Below are 25,666 nucleotides of genomic sequence, written 5' to 3' on the forward strand. Positions count from 1 at the left end.
GATGACCATTATCAAGTTGACTTCTGTATACCAAGTTTATTATCATCACATTGAATTTCAGAAATGTTAAAATTGAACTGAAATGTTTTCACCTATCAAGACCTGTGTTTAGGTTCTTCTGGCAGAGAATAGCTGTTGGTTTCATCACTAATACTTTAATCAGCTGATATTTTTTGGATGCTAGTGATTGTCATCAACACATGAAAGAGAAAAAGCAAAACTGTATCGTCAGGTCTTAGGCTCTTTATGTCCCTTTTTAGTGCATTTTTAATTGTAATTTTAAATCTATTCATATAGATTGTTATTGATATGGGATCCTTAAAAGTTATGAATTTTAGAGAATGCTTTGCAATTCACCTCAAATATTTGTGAATTAGGTATTCTTAGTCCATTTCCCGCTGGATAAGTGTCCACATCACAATGATTTCTAAAATGTTTTATCGAATGTTCTTAGGATTTCACTAAACTTTTTAACTTTTGAAATTTTCCAGCTTTAATTTAGTTATAGAGATATATTAATTAATCTCACTGTAAAGAGTTTCCATTCTTACAAGGATTTAAACTGCATGTTCTCCTGCATAAATGCTAAATTATGTAAGTTCTGTTAATTTTATTTTCTTCAGAGACTGAATCTAGTTCTGAGTGGTCCTTCCTGTCTGAGTTACAGTGGCTCAGGAAAAGGAGAAGAAAGAGGGCCGTGAGTGTAAGTGTGACACTAAGTTTAGACCTCTGCAGTGCTGCATAAACTTCCAAATTCTTTAATTATAAGTGAGCATTGGTTCTTAGCAAACAAAATCCTTTGGACGCTTGAAACAAAGTTTAAAATATCTCTCTTTCATATTTTTATAATACAGTACTGTTTTCCACCAAATGATGCCATTATATTTGAACCTGAATCTACAGAATAAAATAGATATAGTTTATATAATGACAGCAATACCATGTACAGTTTGAACAGAAATTTGATAGTGAAAGTGTGATTAAAATTTCAGTGATCATTAAGGTCTGATACTATTGTGGACAGAGAACACCCCTGGATGAAGTCTGACTACTGTATAGATGCCCTCTCGTATGGTCACATGGCTCATGAAGTAGCATGGCCAAAGCCAAAAGTAACAAATTTGTGATCCAAAATTGGGTTGTTTAGGGAAAAAAAATATGGACAGTTCTCACAGTCTGCAATACACATTATAACTAGTTTAGATTCATCAGTTTGGACTTCATTTTGTCTACATACATGTGCTTGTGGCTTGTTTTAGCTTTCATTAATATTAATTTGTACCCATTTGTCTATTTGAGATCAGCTTTCTCCTGGGATCATACAGCACAATGGGTGGGGTTTCAAACCGTACCTATTTTTAAAAAATCACTTTTTTCCTAGATCTAGTAAATATCGCAATGGAACAAAGGATATGTTGTTTTCTGGGTCTTTCTAAACGCTAAGTTCTATGGAAACAATAGCCTTTTCTGAAAACATTGGACAAAGAGGTTTGGATCTGAATTTATTCTAAATGAAATGGTCCAGATCCTCAGCTGATGTAAATCCATGTAACTCCATTGAAGTTAATGGAGCTATCCCGATTTACACTAGTTGAAGAGCTTTCTCAATTCTGGCAAACTTATTCACTTCGAGTAACATTTATGTGAGTAGTCCCGTTGAAGCCAGTGAGCGATACAAACTTGGCTCTTCCACTGCTACCAGATACCTAGGCCAGCTGCAGAGTTATTTTTAAAAATTACCATCACACTGTCATTTCTCACAATGTATTTTTAAATCCAACAGGCATCTCGTGGTATATTTGAAGAGATGAAATATCTAGAGCTCATGATTGTCAATGACCATAAAATGGTAAGGATATAGATTCAGTGGCAATCTTCCTTGTAATCTGATTCAGAAGGTGGTCCATACCTGACTGTCTAAGTTTCTATATCTGAGTACCTCACTCTCTGGCACAGATTTTTGGGTGTGGAGAGAGGATCTATACCCTTCCTTGGTAGCAAGATAAGGTAGCTATGTGCAATGGGGAAAATAAATTACATCCTTTTAAGGGGTATAGAAATTTACTTCTCCCCACAGAGCAAGACAGGAATAGGGTGACACGGTTCTGAGGAGTGTGTCTGAGGTACTGTACCCCCGGGGCTACCCCTTGCTAGTGCTAAGCTGAAAGACACAGTGTGGCCCATAGTAGTTTATAATACCGAGCATTTTAGACAGCACTTTGAATACTTAAAGTACTTTACAAACATTACCAAATTAATATATATTATTTATATTAGTGTTTTAATATGTATTATTAGTGTTGTATATATGTGTGTGTGTTTGTATATATATAGATAAGATGTATGTTAACATATATTTAACTGTTAAGTGGCAGTACTGTTAGAATTTAAAAATTAAATTCCATCTTTTAAGGATTAAAGAAACAGGCTGAGACTGGTAGGACACAATTTAGAGTAAAAAGCTTTGCTATTTGGGCAGTAAGATATGCATGTGAAGCTATCTCTCTCTTTTTTTTTTTCTTCTTCCTGGTAAATCCATGCTTATAAATAGGCAGGGTAGTGAACTAAACAATAAATCTTGCCATTGGATTAAGCAAAATGTGTTACATTTACAAAGAATTCTGCTCTGATTTCTTCTTTTCCTTGAGGAGATATTAAAGAAACTAGATCAGCTGACATTTGCTATTTAAATGTTACTGCTTTCATTAATTGTGCCAAGTAAGATAGGGTTATCAAAATGTCAGCACCCTGCCTGTTCAGCAGATTAAATCAGAAAGGCGGCGCCTGGGGAGTAGTATAGGAGTACTAGGCCTCTCAACAGATATTGTGGGGTGCCCAGGGAAATTCCCCAAATCTCAGGTTACCCATGGGTTGAATAGACCATGCCCCCGACTACCACATGGGGCCTCAAAACCTACCCATCTACTCCCCACACCAGCACATTATGTAGTAGAATTCCTGTAGCCTCAAGACTATGGAGTTTTCCCCTTAACTTTGGCCCTGCTGCATGTTGTTCAGTAGGTGGGCTTGATTTGCGCCTCAGCATTATGTAAAATGTAGATGTTTAGAAGGGAACAAGTGTGCAGATTTTTTTTACAAGACTGTATTGAAAATTTCTGTTGACCTGGTTTACAAGCTCAAATTATTTATCCAGTTTATTTTTTTAATGTTACACGTCTACTGTATATGTGCCTGTAGGTACATATCTTTTCAAGCACTTTAGTTTCAGAAGAAATGAGGTTTACGTGTTATTTTTTTAAATAATTGGATAATAGCTCAATAATACAAGACAGGGATATTGAAGTGCCACCTGTTGGTAGCAAGAGCCTAACCAAAATATTTGAGTGCCAAAGAAATGTGCTTAGGTCTATAACGTGGACTAAGAGTACAAGTATTCTGCCAATCTCTCTCTCTCTCTCTCTCTGTACTTTGTCTCGTTCTTTTTGTCCAGTCTCCCGATTTAACACAAATATAAGAATGTCAGAATTGTCTCCTACCAGATGTTTCTTAATTCTTTAGATGCATTACAAACTCTTGTTTTTTGACTAGAAAAATATATTTAAAATAGTGAAGACGTGCAATACATCTAAAGGGAAAATTTCACTCTCTGATACACACTGCAGAATTTTTTGTTTGTAGAGTAGATTGTAGAAGTAGCTCTAAAAGAAGCATTTGTGAATGTACAATATTTACCCTTTAAATTTGAAGGGCTAGAATATGTAACCCTTACATTGGCGAACACTTAATCCATGTGAGTAATTTCCTTGATGCCGATTCATAGATTCTTTACTATATTCTTAGATTTTCAGGCCAGAAGGAACTGTTGCAATCATCTCGTCTGACATCCTGAATAATAAGAACATAAGAATGGCTATACTGGGTCAGACCACTTGTCCATCTAGCCCATTATCCTGTTTCCGACAGAGGCCAGTGCTAGATGCTTCAGAGGGAATGAACAGAACAGGGCAGTTATCAAGTGATCCATTGTCATCCAGTCCAGCTTCTGGCATTCAGAGGTTTAGGGACACCCAGAGCATAGGATAGTAACCCTGACCATCTTGGCCAATAGCCATTGATGGTCCTATCCTCCATGAGATTATCTGATTCTTTTTTTTTAATCAATTTATACTTTTGGCCTTTGCTACATTTCTTGGCAACAAGTTCCACAGGTTTACTGTATATTTGTTTTAAACCTGCTGCCTATTAATTTCATTGGGTGACCCCTGGTTCGTCTGTTTATGTAAATAACACTTATTCATTTTCTCCACACCATTCCTGATTTTATACACATCTATCATATCCCCCCTTAGTCGTCTCTTTTCTAAGATGAACAGTCCCAATCTTTTTAAGCACTTCACATAGAAACTGTTGCATACCCAATCATTTTTGTAGTCCTTCTCTGTACCTGTTGCAATTCTAATATATCTTTTTGAGTTAGGGAAGCCAGAACTGCATGCAGTAATCAAGGTGTGGGTGTATCCTGGATTTATCTATTGGCATTCTATTTTCTATCTTCTTATCTATCCCTTTCCTTACATTTGTTTTGCTTGTTTGACTGCCGCTGGACATTGAGCAGATATTTTCAGAGAACTATCCATGAAGACTCCAAGATCTGTTTCTTGAGTGGTAACAGCTAATTTAGACCCCATCATTTTGTATGTATAGTTCGGATTATTTTTTCAAATGTGCATTACTTTGCACTTATCAACATTGATTTTCATCTACCATTTTGTTGCCCAGTCACTCAGTTTAGTGAGCTCCTTTTGTAATTCTTTAAAGTTAGTTTTGGACTTAACTATTTTGTATAATTTTGTATCATCTGCAGATTTTGTCATCTCACTGTTTACCCCATTTTCCAGAGGTACAGAGGCTGATTTAAGCAATAGGTTACGTAACTCAGTAAGTAGTTCTGCAGTTCCATATTTGAGTTCCTTTAGAACTCTTGGATGAATACCATCTGGTCCTGGGGACCTATTTATCAATTTGTTCTAAAACGTCCTCTATTGACACCTCAGTCTGGGACAGTTCCTCATATCTGTCACCTAAAAAGAATGGCGCAGATGTGGGGATCTCCCTCACATCCTATGGAGTGAAGACTGATTCAAAGAATTGATTTAGCTTCTCCGCAATGGTCTTGTCTTCCTTGAGTGCTCCTTCAGCCCCTTGATCATCTAGTGGCCCCACTGATTGTTTGGCAGTGTTCCTACTTCTGATGGACTTAAAAAAATTGTTGCTATCGGTTTTTGTGTCTTTTACTATTTGCTCTTCAAATTCTTTTTTGGCCTGCCTAATTATATGTTTACACTTGACTTGCCAGAGTTTATTCTCCTTTCTATTTTCCTCAATATGATATGGCTTCCTGTTTTTAGAGGATTCTTTTTTGGCTCTAACCACTTCTTTCCCTCTGCTTAGCCATGGTGGCACTTTTTTAGTCCTCTTGCTGTTATTTTAATAATGGTGTTTTTTAATAATGCGGGCCATAGGACTTCCCTGAATTAATTCCTTAAGTCCAATAGCTGTGCTTGAACTAGAGCATATCTCTTAGACTCCAATCTTGATTTAAAAATTGCCAGTAAAGGAGCATCCTCCACAATCCTTGTTAAGTTTGTGCCTTGTTTCTCATCTGAATTTGTCTACCTTCAGTTTCCAGCCATTAGAACTTGTTATACCTTTGCTAGATTAAGAGCTCTCCCTTATCAAATTTCTGCTCCTCACAAAGATACTTACGGACTGTGATCAAGTCAACCCTTTATCCTCTCTTTGATAAGTTAAATAGAATGAGTTCTTTGAATCTCTCATTCTAAGGAATGTTTTCCAATCCTTTATATCATTCTTGTTGCTGTTCTCTGAACCTTCTCCTATTTTTCAACATCCTTCATGAAGTGTGGACACCAGAACTGGACACAGTATTTCAGTATTGGTTGCGGCAGTGCCAGATACAGAAGTAATATAACTTCTCTGCTCTTAGTTGATATTTCCCTGTTTATACATCCAAGGATCTCATTAGCCCCTTTAGCCATTGCTTTGTACTAAGAGTTCATGTTCAGCTAATTATCCATCATGACCCCTAAGTCTTTTTTTCAGAGTTGTTGCTTCCCAGGATAGAATTCACTATTCTTCTTTGAGTGCTTGCTCATGTCAATTCCATTTTAGGTGTGTGTGCATGCTCACATGCACAGTTGTTGGAGATTTATGCCTTAGCGGTATCTGTAGGGCTGGCCGGCTGTGGCACTCTCTGGAGTGCCACGCTCATGCGGCGGTATATCAGGCACCGCCAGCCCTACGCCCTCTCAGTTCCTTGATGGTTGATTGGAGTACCTTGCCTTGCCTTGCAAGAGCACTAGCGGTTTCTTCATAGCCTTTCGCATAGACTTCGTTCTACTGATTGTTGTATGTAGTTCATAGTAGTTAGTTGATAGTGTTAAGTTAGTTAGTAGAGTCCCTTTTGGGACTTTGCCCTGAGAGGCTTAAAGTCGTGTTCGGCATGTAGCAGGCCGATGCTAATCAGTGATCCACATGACAGTTGTCTCAAGTGCCTGGGGGAAAGCCACAGGAAAGACAGGTATTGCATCTGCAAAAACTTTTGCCTTCAGACCCGGTGTCGATCCAAAGGTGGGGGCTCTGTAACATTATCTGTATTTTGAAAAAAGCTAAATGAACAAAAGTATGTATTGAACACTTCTGCCTTTTCTGCATTATTATGGACAATTTTGCTGCGTCTATCTAGTAGCTGACCAGTACCGTCGTTAGGGTTCCTTTTGTTCTAGAAATACATTAAAAAAACTACAGCTTATTGTCCGTAACTCTGCTGGCCATAGATTTCTCCTTGTGTCCTTTTGCTTCTTTTACCAATTTTCTACAGCTCTAGCTTCTAATTCATATTAATTATTTTTTCCATTTCTATGTTTTTTTTATTTTTGACTGCTGCTTTCACTTCATTGCTAAGCAAGGTTTTTGTTTGTTTGTTTGTTTTAAATACCAGTATAGCCTTCTTTCTCAATTGTGGAATTGTTAGTTTTTTTGAGCATCTAGTAAAATATTCTTAAACATTTCCTAATTATTGTTCAGATTTTTCTTTTTAAATTATTTCTTCCAGCTGATTCAGCTTATAATTGTTTTCAGCTTAGAGAAATTGGCCTTTTAAAAGCACCAAGTATCCATATGACTGGTTTGACGTATATTCTGTTTGCACATAACAGATGTAATCAAGCCTTGAGCACTTGGACCTACACGGCTACTAATTTTTTAGATCTGTGATTAATTCCTCTTTATCTGTCAAGATAAGGTCTTATATATAATTCCATTTTGTTAGAAGTGACACTTTTTGAATTAGGAAATTGTCATCTATAATATTTAAAAATTCCAAGGATGTTTTACTACTGGCAGCATGAGAAGTCCAGAACATGTCACTCAGATTGAATCCCCCATATTAACACATTTTATTCCTTACACATTATAAGATAGATTCTTAAGGGAGCCAGTCATACCGTTCTCTAGTGTGATTTGGTGAACTGTAACAGACACCAGCTAGTACCCCATCTTGTGCTTTATTTGTTAGAACATCGATCCATAAGCATTCAAAATCATTTGCTTCCGAGTCATCGGTGACTCAGAAACAGGTAATGCCATTTTTGATATGAAAATGTCAAATTAGGCTACTTGTAAGTGTTCACCAATGTGGGTAAGGGTTGTACTACCCAGAACTTATAAGCATATACTTATGAGTTTTGCTTACCAGTAGAGGGCAGATTTCTCCTGCAGTAAGATTTTACTTTGAAAAAATCCTCTTACACAGTGTTTCTGACATTGAAATCTATCAAGTATTGATAATTGTTTAATGTTTTAACTCGCTTTTCATATTTTCCTAAAACTTTCACTCATAACAATGAAGACCCAAGTAAATGCATTATTTCCATTCCTTATTTTTAGACAGTTATATTCATCTTAGTTTCTATTTCTGGAACTTCTCTGGTATTTTATACTGTTAGTATAGCTCTCTGTATTCAAATATTTTAATGAAGAATGAAACACAAGAATACTGTTTTCACTTTCCACTTCCAGAAAATTCTTTCAACTTGTTAAGGATAAAATATATACTAGTACCAAAGGGTTCCCTAAGGAAAAACCTCAAAATCTACTTTAATGGTGTTGGTGTATACCATTTAAGCCCCATGTTGGTGCTGCATGAGGTGATTTGCTAAAAGAGCAATTGCACAGGTAGAGTCCCCTGCCAACCCTATGTGGTGTGGGAAGAGGGGATCCCAGCACTGGCTGTGCATAGGCCACTGAGGAAGGTGGTGTTCCAGTAGGCCACAGGAGGGGGGAATGGGATCAGTGAATACACAAATCAAATGGCTTATCACCTTGTGCAACTGGAGTGGATGGGCTGTAGCTGCTATTTGAGTCAAGGCTGATAGGGTGAAATCCACCATCTCTATGCATTTCATCTGTATTTAACTGAATGACTTGCATGAGACAAAAATAGCATCAGTCTGAATGAAAAGAAAAATTGGTATACAGTTTACCAATTTAATGTGATGTAGCAGCTTTGAGAGATTATTTCTATAATATTTAGTTTGACAGGTAAAGTAACTGGCTGTTTAGATAAAACTATTAAATAGTTGTAATTTTTAAATTTCCTTCTGTAAGGGGCTCCAGGCATGTCTGTTAGAGTCCAGGGAGTCTTCGTTTTACTCGCCCTGATTCGGGATGGTATTTAAGCATGAGCCTGACTTTAAGCATGTGAGTACTAACTCAGTTGCTTAGAGTTTGGCACATGAACCCTCTTGTCTCACATCAAGTCTACTATGCTTTAGAATGAGGGTAGATAAGACCTTTTGGGGAACCTCATAATATGACTCTTTAGTAGCAAGACCTGTTGCTAGTAAGCAGGATTGGCTGAAATTGATGAGAACTTTTTCATGGAAAAGTTTTAGCTAGTTTGTTTTGTGCAGATTTTGAGTTCATTGTCCATGACATTTTGAAGACACAAATTTTCCTTTTTTGCAGATCATATTGTGAAATACAATTGTAACTTTACAATTTTGTTGAGTCTCAATCATCTTTGGCAAGTTTGACTTGTTGGCAGAGGGGATTGATAGACAATATACAGAAAGTCACATGCACATTTATTATAATACACAAAAAACTTCAGAAACAGTTACGTCTGCTACACATGCAACATATATCCACAAAAAGAAAGAAAATGAAAAGTTAAGCCATCTAACAATACCTAGTCTCTATTTCTCTACCCTCAAACACTCACTCACCATTATCTTAACACAGATAAAGCACTGCAAGCTTAACTCTGCCCCCTTTTCACCCTTCTACGCATACCCGACCCTAGTAGTTGTGGATGTTTGGTGCGGTAGTAGGATATATTGTGAAAGGATAGGTTGGTAAAGAGTTGTATGTAAAATGACAATTAGAGGGTGGCATCTTCTTGGTGTCAGAGTTCAGGTTGTGGGGCACTGTCAGTGGTGAATGGTAGTTAAATGGTTTAAACGTGACAATTAGGGGCCAGTTCTGAGCTCTCATTTATAAGTTTGAGCTCTAGAAAAACTCACGTTAGCCCCAATTATGTCTTTTTAAAAATTTGACTGTTTAAACTCTTAAAGTTTTAAGAGACTGTTTTATGGCTGAACAGTTTTTACTAAAATATTTTGTATGTGTACATGTTAAATGTTATTGAGCCTGGCACAGGCTTTCATTTAATTCCACAGAAGCATAGACTTTAGGAGGCATGCTGTGATCTGGAAAGACCATTTTTTGTGATTTCTCTCTTAGCATGTGTTAAGATTATTCATTTTCCACATTTGCTGAAACAAATCTAACTCCAGTAATTATTCAAGTTCTAATTTTTTTTTAATTTTTTCTTTTAGTTCAAAAAACATCGTTCTTCCCATGTGTACACAAACAACTTTGCAAAATCTGTGGTAAACCTTGTAGATGCAGTAAGTATCATTATGGTTCCTGAAAACTATATCATCGAGTTGATTATTTAAGTCATTATATGTAAAGTTGGCTTTACAGACATTAGGATGAAAATAAATGAAATCAGCACTTGTTAAATGGTTGAAAAAATAATTTTACAGTTTCACTGCAGAGGATTGACTTGGGCTGCTATGTAGAAAGGTTCCTATTTGTAAGAAACCACAGATTTATTCTTGGTATTTTCTCAAAGCTTGCAGCTGCCACAAATTTGCCCTCTGGGGGAACTCAGAACTGTGAAGGAGCTTTCCACGAGTCACTGTTGAATAATTAGATTATCTATCTATATATCTCAAAGCTTGATTAAATCTATCTCTATCTAAGGCTAGGTCTACACTGGGGGGGGGGGAGCAATTTAAGATACGCAAATTCAGCTATGCGAATAGCGTAGCTGAATTTGACGTATCCTATTCGACTTATCCCGCTCTGAGGATGGCGGCAAATCGACCGCCGCGGCTCCCCCGTTGACGGTGCTTACTCCTCCTGACGAGGTGGGAGTATGCGCGTTGATTCGGGGATCGATTTATCCATCTAGATGAGACGCGATAAATCGATCCCCGAGAGATCGATTTCTACCCGCTGATCCGGGCGGGTAGTGTAGTCTGGCCCTAATATATAAAAGCCCGCAGTGCTCCTAACTGCCACAAGTAGGCAATGCTGTGAGCACAGCTCATGGAAAATACAAATATCTGATGGGGGTATAACAGAAGTGTGAGAATAAGCATTTTCATTTCAGTAATATAAAAAGCCTCTTGTGAAGGAACATCTTTATAAGTGAGAGAGATGGAGAACATTTAACAGAATTCACAGCATGCCTCGTACATATACATGTGATAAGAAATGAACTGGTTTTATATGAAATATTCTATAAACTGAAAACAAAACTGGAGATAAAACATATGCTTTCTCTCTCCCAGTTATACATATAACTACCGCACACAGTTTTGGGGTTATGTGGCATACTGAAGGAAGAATAGATCTCTGTGTGTTGATTTGACAGCTTCTTAAAGGAAAACATTCTCACATGTCTGAATAGTATCAGTGTTTTCCCCTTAAAAGCTCATATTTAGATATATTTGGTCACATTTTCCCCTTGTAGTTGCCTGTAATGGAAACCAGTAGGAACCATGAAAGTACTCAGAAACTAATCCAGTTTCAGCTATCAGTTTTAAAGCAACACGACTTTTTGTATCTTGTGAGTAAATTCAGGAAAAGGAAACACATCCAGATTTAAGCTGTCTGCTCCAACACACAGGGGAAGGGCTGAGAATCATCAGCCCCATCTTGCAGTAGCCAGTGTGGAAGTGCGCCAGCACTGCTACTGCAGGACATTAGCAGGAATAGTAGCCAGTAGCCATTACTAATAAATCATCAGCTATGATTTATTTAGTCATGGGTATTTTTAGTAAAAGTCATGGACAGGTCGCAGGCAATAAGGAGCTACTGCTTGGCGAGATGGGGCCAGTGGCACCAGGTGCTGGGGGCTGCCGAGCAGCAGCTGCTCTGGCTGCCTCTGGGACCACTGCTGGGGAGGGGGTGGGGGGCCGCTGCTTGGAGGAGGGCAGTGGCACCAGCTGCCGGGGGCAGCCCCAGGACTTAGGGCCTGAGCAGCTGGCCCTGGGGTCAGCCACACTGGGGGAACCAGACGTGTCTAAGTGAAATATTTGCAACTTTTTAAAATTTGGAGCTAGAAAATAAATATGTACTTCCCATCACTGTGTGAGTAGGCTTGAGATGCTTGTGACGGGGTGCAGTCTGGGAGCTGTGAGAGCCCACTGTGCCTCTCTAAGACACACAGCTGGACTGGCCCTGCTCACAATGCTTTGGGGACACAGCCAGCCTCACCCAGGCCCTGTTATCACCCAACACGACAGCAGGTGGCGCCACTCACACAAATCTGAGTGCAACCAGCAGACACGAGCCAATTTCCCAGCTCCCCAGGCACGCACCCTCCACCCCGACCCCCCCGGAGTATGAATCCAACACTGCACAGAGATTTGTACAAAGTAAGCTCATAAAGTTCGCCCCTCCCTCAATGTGGAGAGGAAACGCAACAGCCCCTGCCTCTTGAGTTAAGATTTCCAAGCACTTCACTCCAATCTTACTGGTTTAGATAAAGCATAAAACAAGTTTATTAACTACAAAAGATCGATTTTAAGTGATTAAGTGATAGCAAAAAGATCAAAGCAGATTGCGTTTTTGTTTATTTGCTAGGTAAACTCAGCTTAATATACTAGAAGGATAGGATTTGAATTAACAATCTCTCACCCTGGTTGATGACACAAGCAGGCTTGCAGATTCTCAAGGCACAAGCTGCACTTCCTTTGCAGCTTGGGATCCCCACCCCCGTTCCAAGTCCTTTTCTTTTGGAGCTTCGCTTAGGTGTTCGGTTGTGGGGGAGTGAAGAACAACCAATGATTTCACTCCCTGCCTTATATAGCTTTTTCAAATGGCAGGAACCTTTTGTTTCAAACTTGGTTCCCAGACCAGTTTGTGGAAAAATACAGGAGTCCAGAATCATGTGGTCTGGTTACATCCCTTGCAGAGTCATAGCAGCCATTACTTACAGGCTGTCTGGCTCTCAGGAAGGCTAAGTTATTCCACAGCCCATTGTCTTTGTTGATCAACTATTAGCACTGTCTGGCTTCTTCATTGTTGTACCTGAAAGGCTGGCTGTGGGTGTTTTCCAAAGTAAGCCCACTTGAAATACAGATCCATAGTCAATATTTATGACTTCAGATACAAAAATGATACATGAATGCAAATAGGATAATCATATTCAGCAAATCAGAACTTTTCCAATGACACCTTACTTGACCCATCTTGTACAAAGTGCATCATAATTATGTCATAATCATACAACTATGAAGAATATGGAGTGCAATGTAACAATGCTAATGCAGAAAATGTGCAGCAAAACTATCGCAATTTCAGCTCCATTGTAAATTTGTTGTTATGTATGCCAGAACTGTGAGACGGCGAATTTGTTACACATCAGCACTAGATAATGTAGCAGAGCTAGTGCAGTCTAGTATCATTGACTATGCAGTATGTCTCGTTGCTGTGCTATCTAACACCTCTAAGCTTTCTTAGGGTACATCTGAACAAGAGCTGAGAGGTGTAATTCCCAGTTCAGGTAGACTTACATACACTAGCTCAGGGATCGGCAACCTTTGGCACGCGGCCCGCCAGAGTAAGCCCCGTGATGGGTGGGGCCAGTTTGTTTACCTGCCATGTCCGCAGGTTTGGCTGATCACAGTTCCCACTGGCCACGATTCGCCACTCCAGGCCAATGGGGGCTGCGGGAAGCGGCAGCCAGCACATCCCTCGGCCCGCGCCGCTTCCCGCAGCCCCCATTGGCCTGGAGCGGGTTAATTCTTGTTAATTCTACTAATTTATAATCCCCTTCTTCTTAAATCAAGTGTATCGCACTTATTTCTATTTGCCATAACTCTTCATTAATAATTTTTGGCAACACCCAGGCCATTGCTGCTTTTCTTTGCTTCCCTCTGTTGTGTAACAACATTCTGCCTTTCCACTCTCCCCTCAGAGTGGCTTGATCCCAATTAAACTCCATATATTTCTTCCATCCTGCCATTCGTTGATTCCATATATGAGGATCTTTGAACCATTCAAAAGACCATTGCCCATGACTTAACAGATTAACCATTCTCTCTATGTATTGTATCCCATAAGTTTGCACCTGTACGCATCATATTGCTAGTACAGTTTGATTGTCAATCTCAGACACACCAAATAGATTTACATTTAGAGACATTTTCAAGGCTTGGACTTGTTTCAATTGGAGTTCCACACTTCTTATTCCTTATTCCGATAATGCACCAAAATTTTGTGTCACGTGTGTCTGTATAGCCCACAAAATCTTACCCAAAGCTGACATTTTCCCTTGTAAGTCTCAATATCAAATGGGTTTAAAACTCCAGCTCCAGCACCAATACTACCTATGATATATTCTCCTATACCTCTTATTTCGTATAGTCCCGTCTCCCCATTGTTGTTGCCACGCTTGTAATAGAGGCAAGGCATATGGCATACGCTCCAGATATTGTGCAGTTATATTTACTTGTGCTCCTTCCAACCAGATTGTTTGATCCACAATAGTTGGGGCTTCGATTACTTCTCCCCTCCTATATGGGTGCTCATCTGCCATGATTCTTGGTGCAATCTTGTTTACTGATATCTGATTAATAAACATAAAAAACCTGACCATATTCCTCAAAATATATTCCCCCTTAATTTTCCTAAAGCAACTCAGTCTTATCATTATGGAAGGATTTGCCATTACACCATATTCCCATAATTTAAGAGCCATTGACTCATTCAATTCCATATGATTATTAGCCAATTCTTGTTCATTAGTCACATCTAGGGTGACTACATCAAAACCCAAAAGGTACAGTTCATAGTACTCATATTCAGATTGTTCTCATCATAACTAAATCGAAACATTAGGTGACCTTTCTCCCTTAGTATGTACAAATACCTCCATTGCTGTTCCAAATCTTTTGGCTTTAGATATTCCCATGTCACATTTTTATCATCTTCCCACCATATTTCAAATTTTACCTCAAAAGGTTTTTCTTTACATCTAGTTTTCTTTGGTCCTGTTTTTCCCATTCTGTCCCACGAGTAGTCGAATCTATTATTCCCTTCGATCCATACCTCCATCCTAGAGGTGCTCCCATATGTATATCCATGTACCCCTAAATTTCCCCAAATATTCAAAAACCATAAAAGAAAAACCATATTTCCACCCTTTTTGAATTATGAGGATCCTCAATATTGAAGCCATGGCCATTATTCCATAGGAATAATGTCCGATGCTTCCGGCCGTATTATTCTAAATACTTACACTAACCTCTTCTATCTTCGCTTGAGCTCCGGTATTATTTTTTTTCTTCCTAAAATATAGTGCACAACACAATTCTTCTACTAAGCACAAAATGCAAAGCAAAGCAAGCATAAGCAATAAACCAATTACAAAAATTGTAGCACCGTATCCACACTACAAATCCAAGGTCTGTACAGGATAATCTCCAGTGCAATTGGGCATTCCCTTCGCTCTGTAAGATAAACTAAAAGAAAGGAACATTATTTGTGATGTGTGGACCCACTTTCCCTTTTTCCCCTTGTTAATCTGCACTACAGTAAGTGAAATTTTATTCATGATGGAAAATGGTCCAACCCATTTAGACTCCAGGACATGATTTTTCTATGTTAATTTCAAATACATTACTCTGTCTCCGATTTTCCATAATTTACTGTCCTGAGCCACACGAGAATCTACAGTCTCTTGCTTTTTCAGTGGCGTCAGTCAGTTTAAATTCCATTTTCTTAAGTTCTATCGGTAACTCCCTTCCCCATTGGGTAACAATATTTCTTCTTCTGGGTACAATAAAGGGCTCCACAATCTCATAGGCCTTCCAAAGAGAATTTGATAAGGTTGGTAGCCAATACCCAATCGATCACTACTTCGGATTGCCGTCAACACCACTGGCAATTTATTGTCCCTATCTTTGCCAGTTTCTTAAACTACTTTGTGTAGAGCTTGTTTAATAGTTTGATTCATCCTTTCTGCTGTGCCTGACGATTGAGGATGATAGGGGCTTTGTGGTTATTTATTCCTAAAGCTTTTAATAAACTTTTCATTACTCCTCCTACAAAATGTGGCCCATTATCTTTATCAATTACTTTTGGAGTTCCATATCTACTAAACACTACTTCCCACAACTTTTTGGCAGTGGTCTCTGCAGTATGATTTCTAGTGGAAATTGCCTCCATCCATCCAGAAAAGGAATCTACTATCACTAATAAATACTGATTCCCCCTTTGGGTCTTAGGCAATTTATCAATATAATTGTCACGGAGTCCCCGGGCGATGCTCTGGAACTGCTCCCCACAAAGCCAGTCAGGACTTTGGGGAGCCTCCTCTCCCTTGGAGCAGACTGTCTTCAGGGCAAGAAGCTCACACGGTTTCACCTTCCTGGGTCTGACCTTGGAGCATTCAGCATATGCCCCTCCATGCGCTTCCCACAGCGAGTCTGCCCAGACGGGGTCCTGGGGAAGCCAGAGGGTCCTGCACGCACCCCCACTTCGCAGTCAGACGTGACTCTTAGCCAGCCAGTAAAACAGAGGTTTATTAGATGACAGGAACACGGTCTAAAACAGAGCTTGTAGGTACAGAGAACAGGATCCCTCAGCCGGGTCCGTTCTGGGCCCCAGCGAGCCAGACAACCCCGTCTGCCCTCACTTCCCGTCCTCAGCCAGCTCCAAACTGAAACTCCCTCCAGCCCCTATTTTCTGGCCTTTGTCTCTTTCCTGGGCCATGAGGTCACCTGATCTCTTTGTTCACCTTTAGCTATTCCCTTGCAGGGGGAAGGGCCCCAGCCATTTGTTGCCAGAATACAGTGTCGGCCATTTATGCACACTGGAAACTTAAGAAATGCATAGGGGAAACTGAGGCACTCACACAGTATTCAGAGGAAACATTAAGAACAGTCCCACTTTGTCACAATAATCAACTTGTATTCTACTCCATGGCCCCACAATTCTTTGGTGCAACAAGGGTCCCAATTTCAGTGGTCTATTCCCGTCTGCTACATACCTTTTGCAGTTTTTAACAAAGTTTTCTACGCCCTTTCACACCTTAGGCCATATTCCAATTTGTTTTACCTTAAAGAGAGTATTCTCTATACCTTGGTGGGCCATAGAGTGACACAGGTTAATAATCTCTTCTCTTTGAAGTTTGTCAGGTGCCCACTTTACCTCTTCTATTTTTTTATTCACCACATAGCCACCTTGTATATTCCCGTTTCCCCGTCTTTCCTCAGGTTTAACCTCCTGTTTTATGGCTTGAGCTCTAGTAACTACCATAACTCCCAAAGGTTCCTTTGCTGCTAATTTAGCTAAAGCCTCTGCTTCATCATTCCAATATTTTTCATTCCCTTCTTGCTTTTGATGACCCTTAATATGTCTTGCTCTTAATTTTCCTGGGTGTTTTTTCAACCAATCATAGATAGATTTCCAATTCTCCTTTTGGACCAAATTTTTCCCCTCAGCTGTTTCCCAATGATTCTTTTTCCAAATCCCAATCCAGTATAACAGTCCTTGTACCACAAAGTCTGAATCCATATAGACATAAAGACAGTCTGCAACATTATTTTTCTGTTTAAGCAGATCACTAAGAGTTCTGACCTCTGCTCCCTGAGCTGAAGTCATTCCCTCAGAACCAGAAGTAGTTTCCCCATCAATTTGTACAGCAGTATATCCCATATATTGCCTAGAGTTCTCATGGTATGAATTACCATCTGTAAACCAAACCTCTTTTTCTCTGAGGCTTAACACGTCATCTACTGGGGGTGCTTCTTCAACTAACTTTGGTTCGGTTTCTGGAAGTGGACATTCATGCTCCTCTCCATCCATCAGGAGGGCATATGGTAACATCCTTGCTTGTTTGTTATTAAGTAACATCTCTGCTAGTTAACATCAAGGTCCATTGGGCCATCCTGGCATTCGATACTCATTTCCCCTGCAGTTTCCCTGATAAAATATACTTCAGGGGAGAGTGAGGTGTTTGTATTGATAATAGGGGCTGTGCCAGTAGTCAAAGCAAAAGCTTCAATGACCCACACAGCAGCTAAACATTCTTTCACAGATCCCTAACTGCTGCTCTGTATGGGGTTAATCTTCTAGACTCATATGCCATTGGTATAAACTTAGTGTCAATTTCCTGCATTAATACTGCCGCTAGACTCTGTTGGGTTGCTGCCAGCTTAATCACAAATGACTTGTTTATCTCTGGGAATTTCAGTGCTGGAGCTTGCATCAAGGCTGGTTTTAAACGACAGAAAGCTTTTTCTTGTTCAGGCCCCCAGTCCCATTCGACTTTCTTTTTTAGTAAATGCCACAAGGGTCCAGTTATAATGGCAAAATTCCAGATGTGTTTCCTTAAATAGTTAAACCCTCCTAACATCACCCTCAACGCATGAGAATCCTCTGCCTTGGTAAATTCATTAATGATTTCACCTTTTGTTGATCTACCTGAATTCCTTGTTCCCCTAGGATCACCCCCAAATAATTCACTCTCCTCTGCACTAGTTGGGCTCTCTCTTTATTAGCCTTGAAACCTGTTTCCTGGATGAGTCTCAATACTTCTTTAGTCTGCTCAGTCACCTCCTCTTCATTGTTCCCCCACACTAATATGTCATTCTCCCGATCCTCTTTGGATAATTGATCCAGCATTCACACCACTTGTTGGTGTGCAATAGCCAGAGCACAGTGTAGGCCCTGGGGAATTCTTTTAAATAAATACTGTTGTACCTTAAAAGTAAACACAAAGCGGGCCCCAGAATCGTGACGTAATGGGATGGCAAAAAAACAATTTGCCAAATCTATGACAGAGAACCATTTAGGGGCCTTGTAGCAGCGCGGACTCACCCCTGCGGTGCCTCCTGCTGGTTGTCCTCAGCAATTAGCTCTCCCAGCCTTGGAGCGCCCTCTCCCGGTGGTGTCCCATCCGTCGTCTCGCCCTCGGTTGGCGTGTGGACCCGCGTTGCTCCCAACTTGGCGGCATCCTCTTCAGGCCACCGCCTTCTGGCAGTGTCCCTTAGTCCATCCTTGCCCCCTTCCGGGGGCGGGTCAATCAGCTGTCTCTTTGTGCCCCGGCCAATGTGGGCAACTGCACCCCCAAAGTCACACCCCTCTTGGCAGGGGGTTGGTGCAGCCCAAGACAGCCACTCCCGTCGGCCAGGTGTAAGGCAACGGGGAAGGGGGGACCCAGGCCCGCCCACTACTCTGGGTCCCAACTCAGGGACCCTCTAGTGGCAGCTGTCCTGCCCTCCTTCTCTCCCTCCGTCTGTCCACGTCCCTGGGCTGCTTCCCCTTTGGCCCCTCGCACCGACTAGGCACTTCCCCTCAGGGCCTGTAGCCTGGCAGACACCAGGCTGGAGTTCCCTTCTGCTCCCCCGGGCCTGCCCAGCACTGCGCTGTCCCAGGTGCTAGTCTCCCAGCCCTGGAGACAGACCTTCCCCTATCGAAGGCCTGGGACAGACTGCCTGCTCCCTCTCTGAGCAGCCTTTTTATAGGGCTGAGCCTGGCCCTGATTGGCTCCCAATAAGCCCTCTTCCTATTGGCTGTTCGTCTGCGCAGCCTAAATTCTCAGGGAGTGGGGCAGCTGCCCCACTACAGGCCTCCTGTAGTCTTTCCATCACTTGAGGTAGATCTGCTGCTATTGGTGCCATACTGGGAGTAGCTTTATTAATATGTCTAAAATCCACTGTCAATCTCCAATCTCCTGAGGGTTTTAATATGGGCCAAAGTGGGCTATTTGTATGAGGAATTCCCCTTTTCAATCACTACCTGTTGCTCTAATGATTCAATTATTTTCTCAATTCCTGCCACTGCTTGCACAGGATATTTATATTGTCTCTGTGGTGGCACTTTGTCCCCCACGATTTTAATACATGCTTTGATTTTAACACATTCTGCTTTATTCTTAACTCATACATTGGGAAACTCCTTTACTCACACATCCTGTTGATCCAGTATAATCTCCTCCACTGCTTCTGCAGCACATATTCTTGGAATGTACCCTGCTGACAGGATGCTTTCCGTCCAGCTAGGCACACACCACAGAACTCCATAGTTAAATCCAAAACTAACCGATTCCTCTTCAAAAAAGGAGTCCCCAATATTACTGGCTCAGCCGCCTGATCTATCTGAAGCATTTGTTCTTTACAACAAAAAATCCCCCACTCTCTCTCTGGGTATAGCTATTTCTACTGAATGATACATTTTTCCTGTCACTCCTTCCCCAATAAAGGAGGCTGCTGTAATGATCTCTGACACATATCGAGTCAAATCACAACTTCTACTTACAATATTTACACCAGCCCCACTATCCAATAAGGCATCTTTGGGTCCATTATCTCCCACGACAGTTGTCCTAGGCCTCCCATTTGAATCCCATCTTAATCTAGTTACCATCTCCCACTCCTGAGGACCCTTGGGGAGCAACTTGTGATCGGGGCTTCTCTATAGAGCAGGTTTCTCTGCCCCCTCAGCTTGCATAGCTGCAACCTTTCTCTGCTCCTTAAACATTTCTTCTTCCATCCTTTGCAGTTCTTGATCAATTCATCAGCACGTCTCCCATTCCACTTATCCATATCTACTCCCTTCAATTTCAAATACCTCCAAGCGATATTCCAAATCACATCTACTCCCTTCTGGAGCTTATTTTGATTATTCCACCCTCTACCTCCTTGGGGTGGGGTGTTTTGTCCTCTATTGCGGTCTCTTCCTCTCTCACAGTATCCTGATCTATAAGCACTCTCATTTGAATATGTCATTGCTTCAACAAAAGGTACCCTAGGTTTCAATTCTTCTATCTGGCTTCCCCCTGTCATCGTTTGTTGGCATACTATCCAGTGCTCCAGTGAATCCATAACAGTTAACCCCTCATCCTGGGCGGCTTGGTTCACCAAATTAGTAGACATCTCTAATACTTTTCTGTCCAATCCTTCAAACACATAATTCCAAAATTCCCTCCGATTCAAATCAACTGCCATCAAAGAATCGACTCGGACATGTCTGGCGACCTCCACCCTGGGATTAGTCACCGGTTGTATTTCTCCAGTCAGTAATCCCAATATTATTCTCCTTAACAGGTAATCCCTTGGTGAATCTCCAGGCTTCATGTAATCTGCACTGGTTAACACCTTCATGGGTCTTTGACGTCTCTCTTTTCCTAACAGCATAATAAATCGTGGTCTCAGTTGGTGTGCTTCTGGCTGCCTGTCCAAAGCATTTTTCACTTGATCTACTTCCTGTCTAATCTCTCCAGTAGTAGCTGCCCTGATTAACCTATAAGATTCACTCATATTTAAATTCTCTGTTCCTCCTAATTCTGCCCACTGTACTAGCCATGTAGCTAAATTTTTCATATTCACTGGGCCTAATGACTTTACCATCAACTGAAGTCTGATGAACTTGCACAAATTATTTGTGTCTCCTCTGACTGTATCTCCCCCGCTGCATCCTTAATGGTTGATCTCCATTCTATCACTGCTTCAGACTTTTCTGGCTTAGGCTCTCCCGGACAGTTTCTTATTTCTTCCCTCAACTCAGTATAAAGCCCATCTCGAGGTTGGTCAAATTCCCTTTTCTCTTGACCCCCTCGCAGATCCTCTCCATACTAAATATCACTGGAATCCAAATCCAAATCTATCTCTTTTTGACACACAGCCGCAACTTGCAGCTCCTGTATTTTCACTTGCTTTTTCAATGCTGCTATAGTTTTCTGGCACCAACTGTGAGAAACGCTTGCGATCTCCTCTTCCTTTTCCTTAGTCAAATCTCGAATTAACTATTTCATTCCAATCACTTGATGGCCTAATTTATCTTTATCTGCTTTAATCTTTTCCCAATCCATCATTCTGTTCTCCAATTCCCTATTTTGTTTCCCCATTTGTTCTAATTGAGTTTGCATTATCTGTGCCTGCCTCACTTCCCGTTCCAAATTTTCCTGGCAAGTTTTAAAATTCTCTTGTAATGTTTGTAACTCTGCACAGACTTCCCCCTTACATGCAATTGCCTTTTTTACAGCTTGCCACAACAGCCCGATACTATGCTATTTGCTTTTTACTGGCATTAGGTTTGTACAGTCGTACATATTTCTCAAACATGTTTTCTAAGATATCAAATATTACATCTGGTTCCACTGCACCTTCCATCCAAGGGCATGTCCCAAATGCAATAATCTCCTTCTCTAACAGAAGGGATTTTAACTTTAGTCCACTGGGTTGCCTCTTTCACCCCTTTACTTCTCTTCTTAAACAGTGTTTTAAACATTATTACAATAACACCACGTGGTATCTCCCCACATGTTTTTTTTCCCACACATTTCTCACAAATAAGGAGTCACCTTTATTAGTCTTAAATAAGGACTCCCCCAACACTGTAAGAACCCGTCTCGAAATCCGGCACTCCTTAATATCTCTCCCCCCTCCGCATTCTCCACCGCATGTTAGACCCGCAGTAGAGGTCTCCGTACGGGATGGGGAGCAGGCAGATACTGGACACGGTAGTGGTATATAATACTCTAAATGCTCTTTATTGATTACAAAACAAACCTTACTCACTACACATTCACACCCCAAACATACTATACCAGAGTCCAAAGGTCAGAATGGTCCCGATGGCCAGTCGAGATTCCTTCCGATCATAAGATGTGGGGAGCCAGCAAAAACCACTTCTACATCCACATGGGACTCTGGATCAATAAACAACTCTAATTTGCAGAAATTATAGGCAACCATTTATAGTCCATTCCGTCGCTTCATCAGTTCTTTGCCTTTGTTTACTAGGCCTTCTACCCACACAATTACAAAGAGACAATCCTGGGCGGGCTGCCATGATCCAAGGCGTGCCATTTCCTCCAATTCTTATACAATTTTATATCAGTCTAGCTGGTGTTGTTTCCTTTTCTGCTGATTTTCCGTATTTTTCTCAGAACATAACAAGAACAGGTTTTTGCACTATTTGTTTTTGCACAAATAGTTCTAATAGTCCTTGACCTTAAGTTCTTGCTTCTGTTGCCAACTTGCAATGCACATATTCATGTCAAGCACGTGTCATTCATACCAGGCCTCAATGACCTATAACATATTACCTGGATATATGAATCACAATGTAGATTGATATATATATACATATCCCAACACATTCAGCTATAATTTATTTACAGTAAAGAAATGTGATGAATCATACTTGTGGCATATATGTTAGGATTGTTTTGTGCACTTTATATTTCCTCTTGTATTTTTCCCACCGGTTAATTCAGTTCTTTGAGGTTGGTAAATAAAGCTATGAATACAATTGTTAGCAAGACTCTGAGTCAGACTCTTCTTTCCTTGAAACTCCACTGAAATCAGTGGTATTGTGTGGTGCAGTTCAGTCCAGTATAGCGTGGAGGAAATACCACCTAATCTTTTTCTTTAATTATTTAATATATTGTACATAAAATGTCATGAAGTACATTGCATAGTTTTTAAGTGAATACAAATATAATGCATAAAAATATTGAAGTGCCTTGGAATGTTTTTCAGTAATAATGTGAAACAGCCTATAGTTTCAGAGAGAGTCCTATCAGAGCAATCATTTGAAAATAGGGACTGTTTCTGCATTATTATATTACACATCCCCAAACAAGGGGTACAGAAAGATTAAATATACATTAGTGACTAGATAGGAAAACAAAGGACAGAGGCAAATACAGTTCAACCCAAGAAAATCTCAGAATTCCTTCCAGGTTAACATTGTAGCTAGCTCTGTGCCTACGTGAGAGTTACTTGTGAAGGATGTTGGCGCCAACAGAGATACCCCTTTTTTGGCCTGACTCCACCCCACCCTCAGGATAGCCATTTGTGCCAGCTTGTATAGGATGGTACAAAGATTCTTTTTTCAGCATGCAGGCGTGCATAGACATCCTTGTGTAACCACTTGCTCTGTGACTCCTCCGCTAAACCCTAATACTGGTCTTAAGTGATATGGAGGAAGGATGTTTTGCTAGCCCTGTGCACCATAGATGAATGTCATCCTCTGATGTCAAGGACTAAGCGCCTACTGGCATTGTTAGATTCCCCAAACACAGGGATAATTAGGACCAGCGTTCCTCCATCCTCTTCCACACTGGGCAGTAGAATTAAGCTGACGTAGGGAAAGCTCATTCTGCATCATGCTAAAGGTTGCTGCAGCCCTTGCACTGGCATTGACTCCCCCTAGCTTTCATAGGAATTCTAGCTAAATCAGCTAGAATGCCTCTGGGAACTCCTGCTGATGAATAACCCTTCCAAAACATCCCTGTCATCTCAATATGGGCTCTGATTGAGCAAGCAGGGTATGACTAGCTTAAATATGTCTAAAATATATTGTACTATAATAAATTTTCAGTAGGATGAGTTCTAAAAAGACACAGACTCTATATTTTCTTAAAATTTTCTGGTCTTTTTTTCCCCTTGGTATTTTTACAGTGCTTGATAGAACTCATTTGATCTCTCATTACTTTCTGTTTTTATTAATTCTCTTGGTTTTCTCCCTTTTTGCTTGTAGTTAATTTCAGAATAATGATTTTTGAGTCTGGGAAGTCAGTGAATGTATCTTAAGAAATATTTTGACCAAATTCTGCAGTAAACAATGCTATTGTGTCCTTATTTTGGCTGCCAGTGGCCATGCACACACTCCCACCCTTACAAATTAGCACTGATCAATGCAGGAATAATTTGCACAGTGGGTTTTAGCAAGAGTGTACACCGACTGCTGGGTGCATAAACATTCAGACTCTGTCCACTTTTCCTTTCATGAAGGGCCTGTAGCGTGGTGTCTCCATTTATTTTAAAAGGAACCTGAAATGTAGCAGAAAGTTTCCTCCTTGCATTCCCCCTATGGATCCAGGGGGCATGGCTGTGTTTCTTGCTGAAGTGTTACTGGTTACTGGCACTTCGAGAGTATCAGGTCCTTACATGCCCCCTCTCCACCTACTCACAATATCTGTCTGCTTCAGGAAATAGGGTAACTCCCAGCCATCAAACATCAACTAAGATTTTATTCATCTGGCCTTATTGGATTTCCATAATCTCATGATATTGCTTTTGGCAATCAATAAATCACCCTCCCACAAACAATGGATTACACGTACTCTCAACTTGACTCCTTTAGAAAGAACACATTATCACAAGACTTTTCTTGATATGCAATTCCTTCTTTCAAATCTTTTCTGGATGAAATTAAACTTGTCTGGTTGATCTCTCCTGTCCCTGTGCTCACTGCCTGTTTTCCAACCTGTGTGTTGCCTGCTGACTCCTTTTAGGCATAAACTGGCTGATGTTCTAATAAAAGGGCTAATGTGATTGTTGATTTATTCAGTGGATGCACCCATCACATTTCAGTAGGCAGGATAGTTATACATTATATTGGACATTCTAGTCATAATTTGATGAAAAAAATTAAAAAGTGTATTTGTAAAAAAATATGGTGACTCTTGGAGATGCTCTTTAGTAACTGTTTGTATGCCATATGAATTAAAAATTAATTGCTTAAAACATTGCTGATTCTATCTGGGTAGTGAGTCCTCTTCATGTGTCATCTTGGCCATGCTTTCTAATTGCAGACAAACAAATATGAATGAGGAATATAAGGTCCTTTGCAAACTTGCAAGTCTTGAATATGTTATAGAAAATATAGTACATTAAACTCTGAATTATATAGAACATTTATTCTATCACTGAAATAAACCTTTGTGAACAAAGATTACTTATATCTTAAAGTTATGTTAATAAATGTTTAGGGCCTGATTTTCATTTACACTTATACCCATTTACCCTGCTCTGGTAGGACAAGGTGGCCCTTAAAGTTGGTGTAAATAGTATTTATACCACTCTCGCAGTGTAAAGAGGAATTAAAGTGGGAGTGAAGTGGTCTTAGTGTAAATGAGAATCAAAGTATATGTGTGAATTAAAAAGTTTTTGTAGAACTGTTTTGGAGAAAACAGCTCTACTTTCCTTCAGGTTGATTGAGGATTGGTGTGACCTCTTCCTTGGTAATTGAGATCAATCAGTGTATCTTTAGGAAATTTGTATGGGGAAATGTAGATATTCCTGTG

General features: G+C 40.3%; 1 protein-coding gene across 7 annotated transcripts in view; it reads left to right on the plus strand.

Moving 5' to 3' along the window:
* Nucleotides 1-25,666, plus strand: part of ADAM23 (ADAM metallopeptidase domain 23) — a 180,085-nt gene that overhangs the window by 76,730 nt on the left and 77,689 nt on the right. For all 7 annotated transcript variants that reach the window (XR_003899754.1, XM_026647693.2, XM_026647690.2 and 4 more), the window contains exons 8-10: nt 624-703; nt 1,784-1,849; nt 9,882-9,953. Coding sequence is in view for 6 of the 7 variants with exons in the window: in XM_026647693.2 (XP_026503478.1) it covers nt 624-703; nt 1,784-1,849; nt 9,882-9,953 (218 nt within the window). In the remaining variant the exon portion in view is untranslated. The remainder of the gene's footprint in view (nt 1-623; nt 704-1,783; nt 1,850-9,881; nt 9,954-25,666) is intronic.

This window comes from Terrapene carolina, unplaced genomic scaffold (assembly GCF_002925995.2).
Source record: "Terrapene carolina triunguis isolate 2854851 unplaced genomic scaffold, T_m_triunguis-2.0 Scaffold62, whole genome shotgun sequence".
Taxonomy (NCBI): domain Eukaryota; kingdom Metazoa; phylum Chordata; order Testudines; family Emydidae; genus Terrapene; species Terrapene triunguis.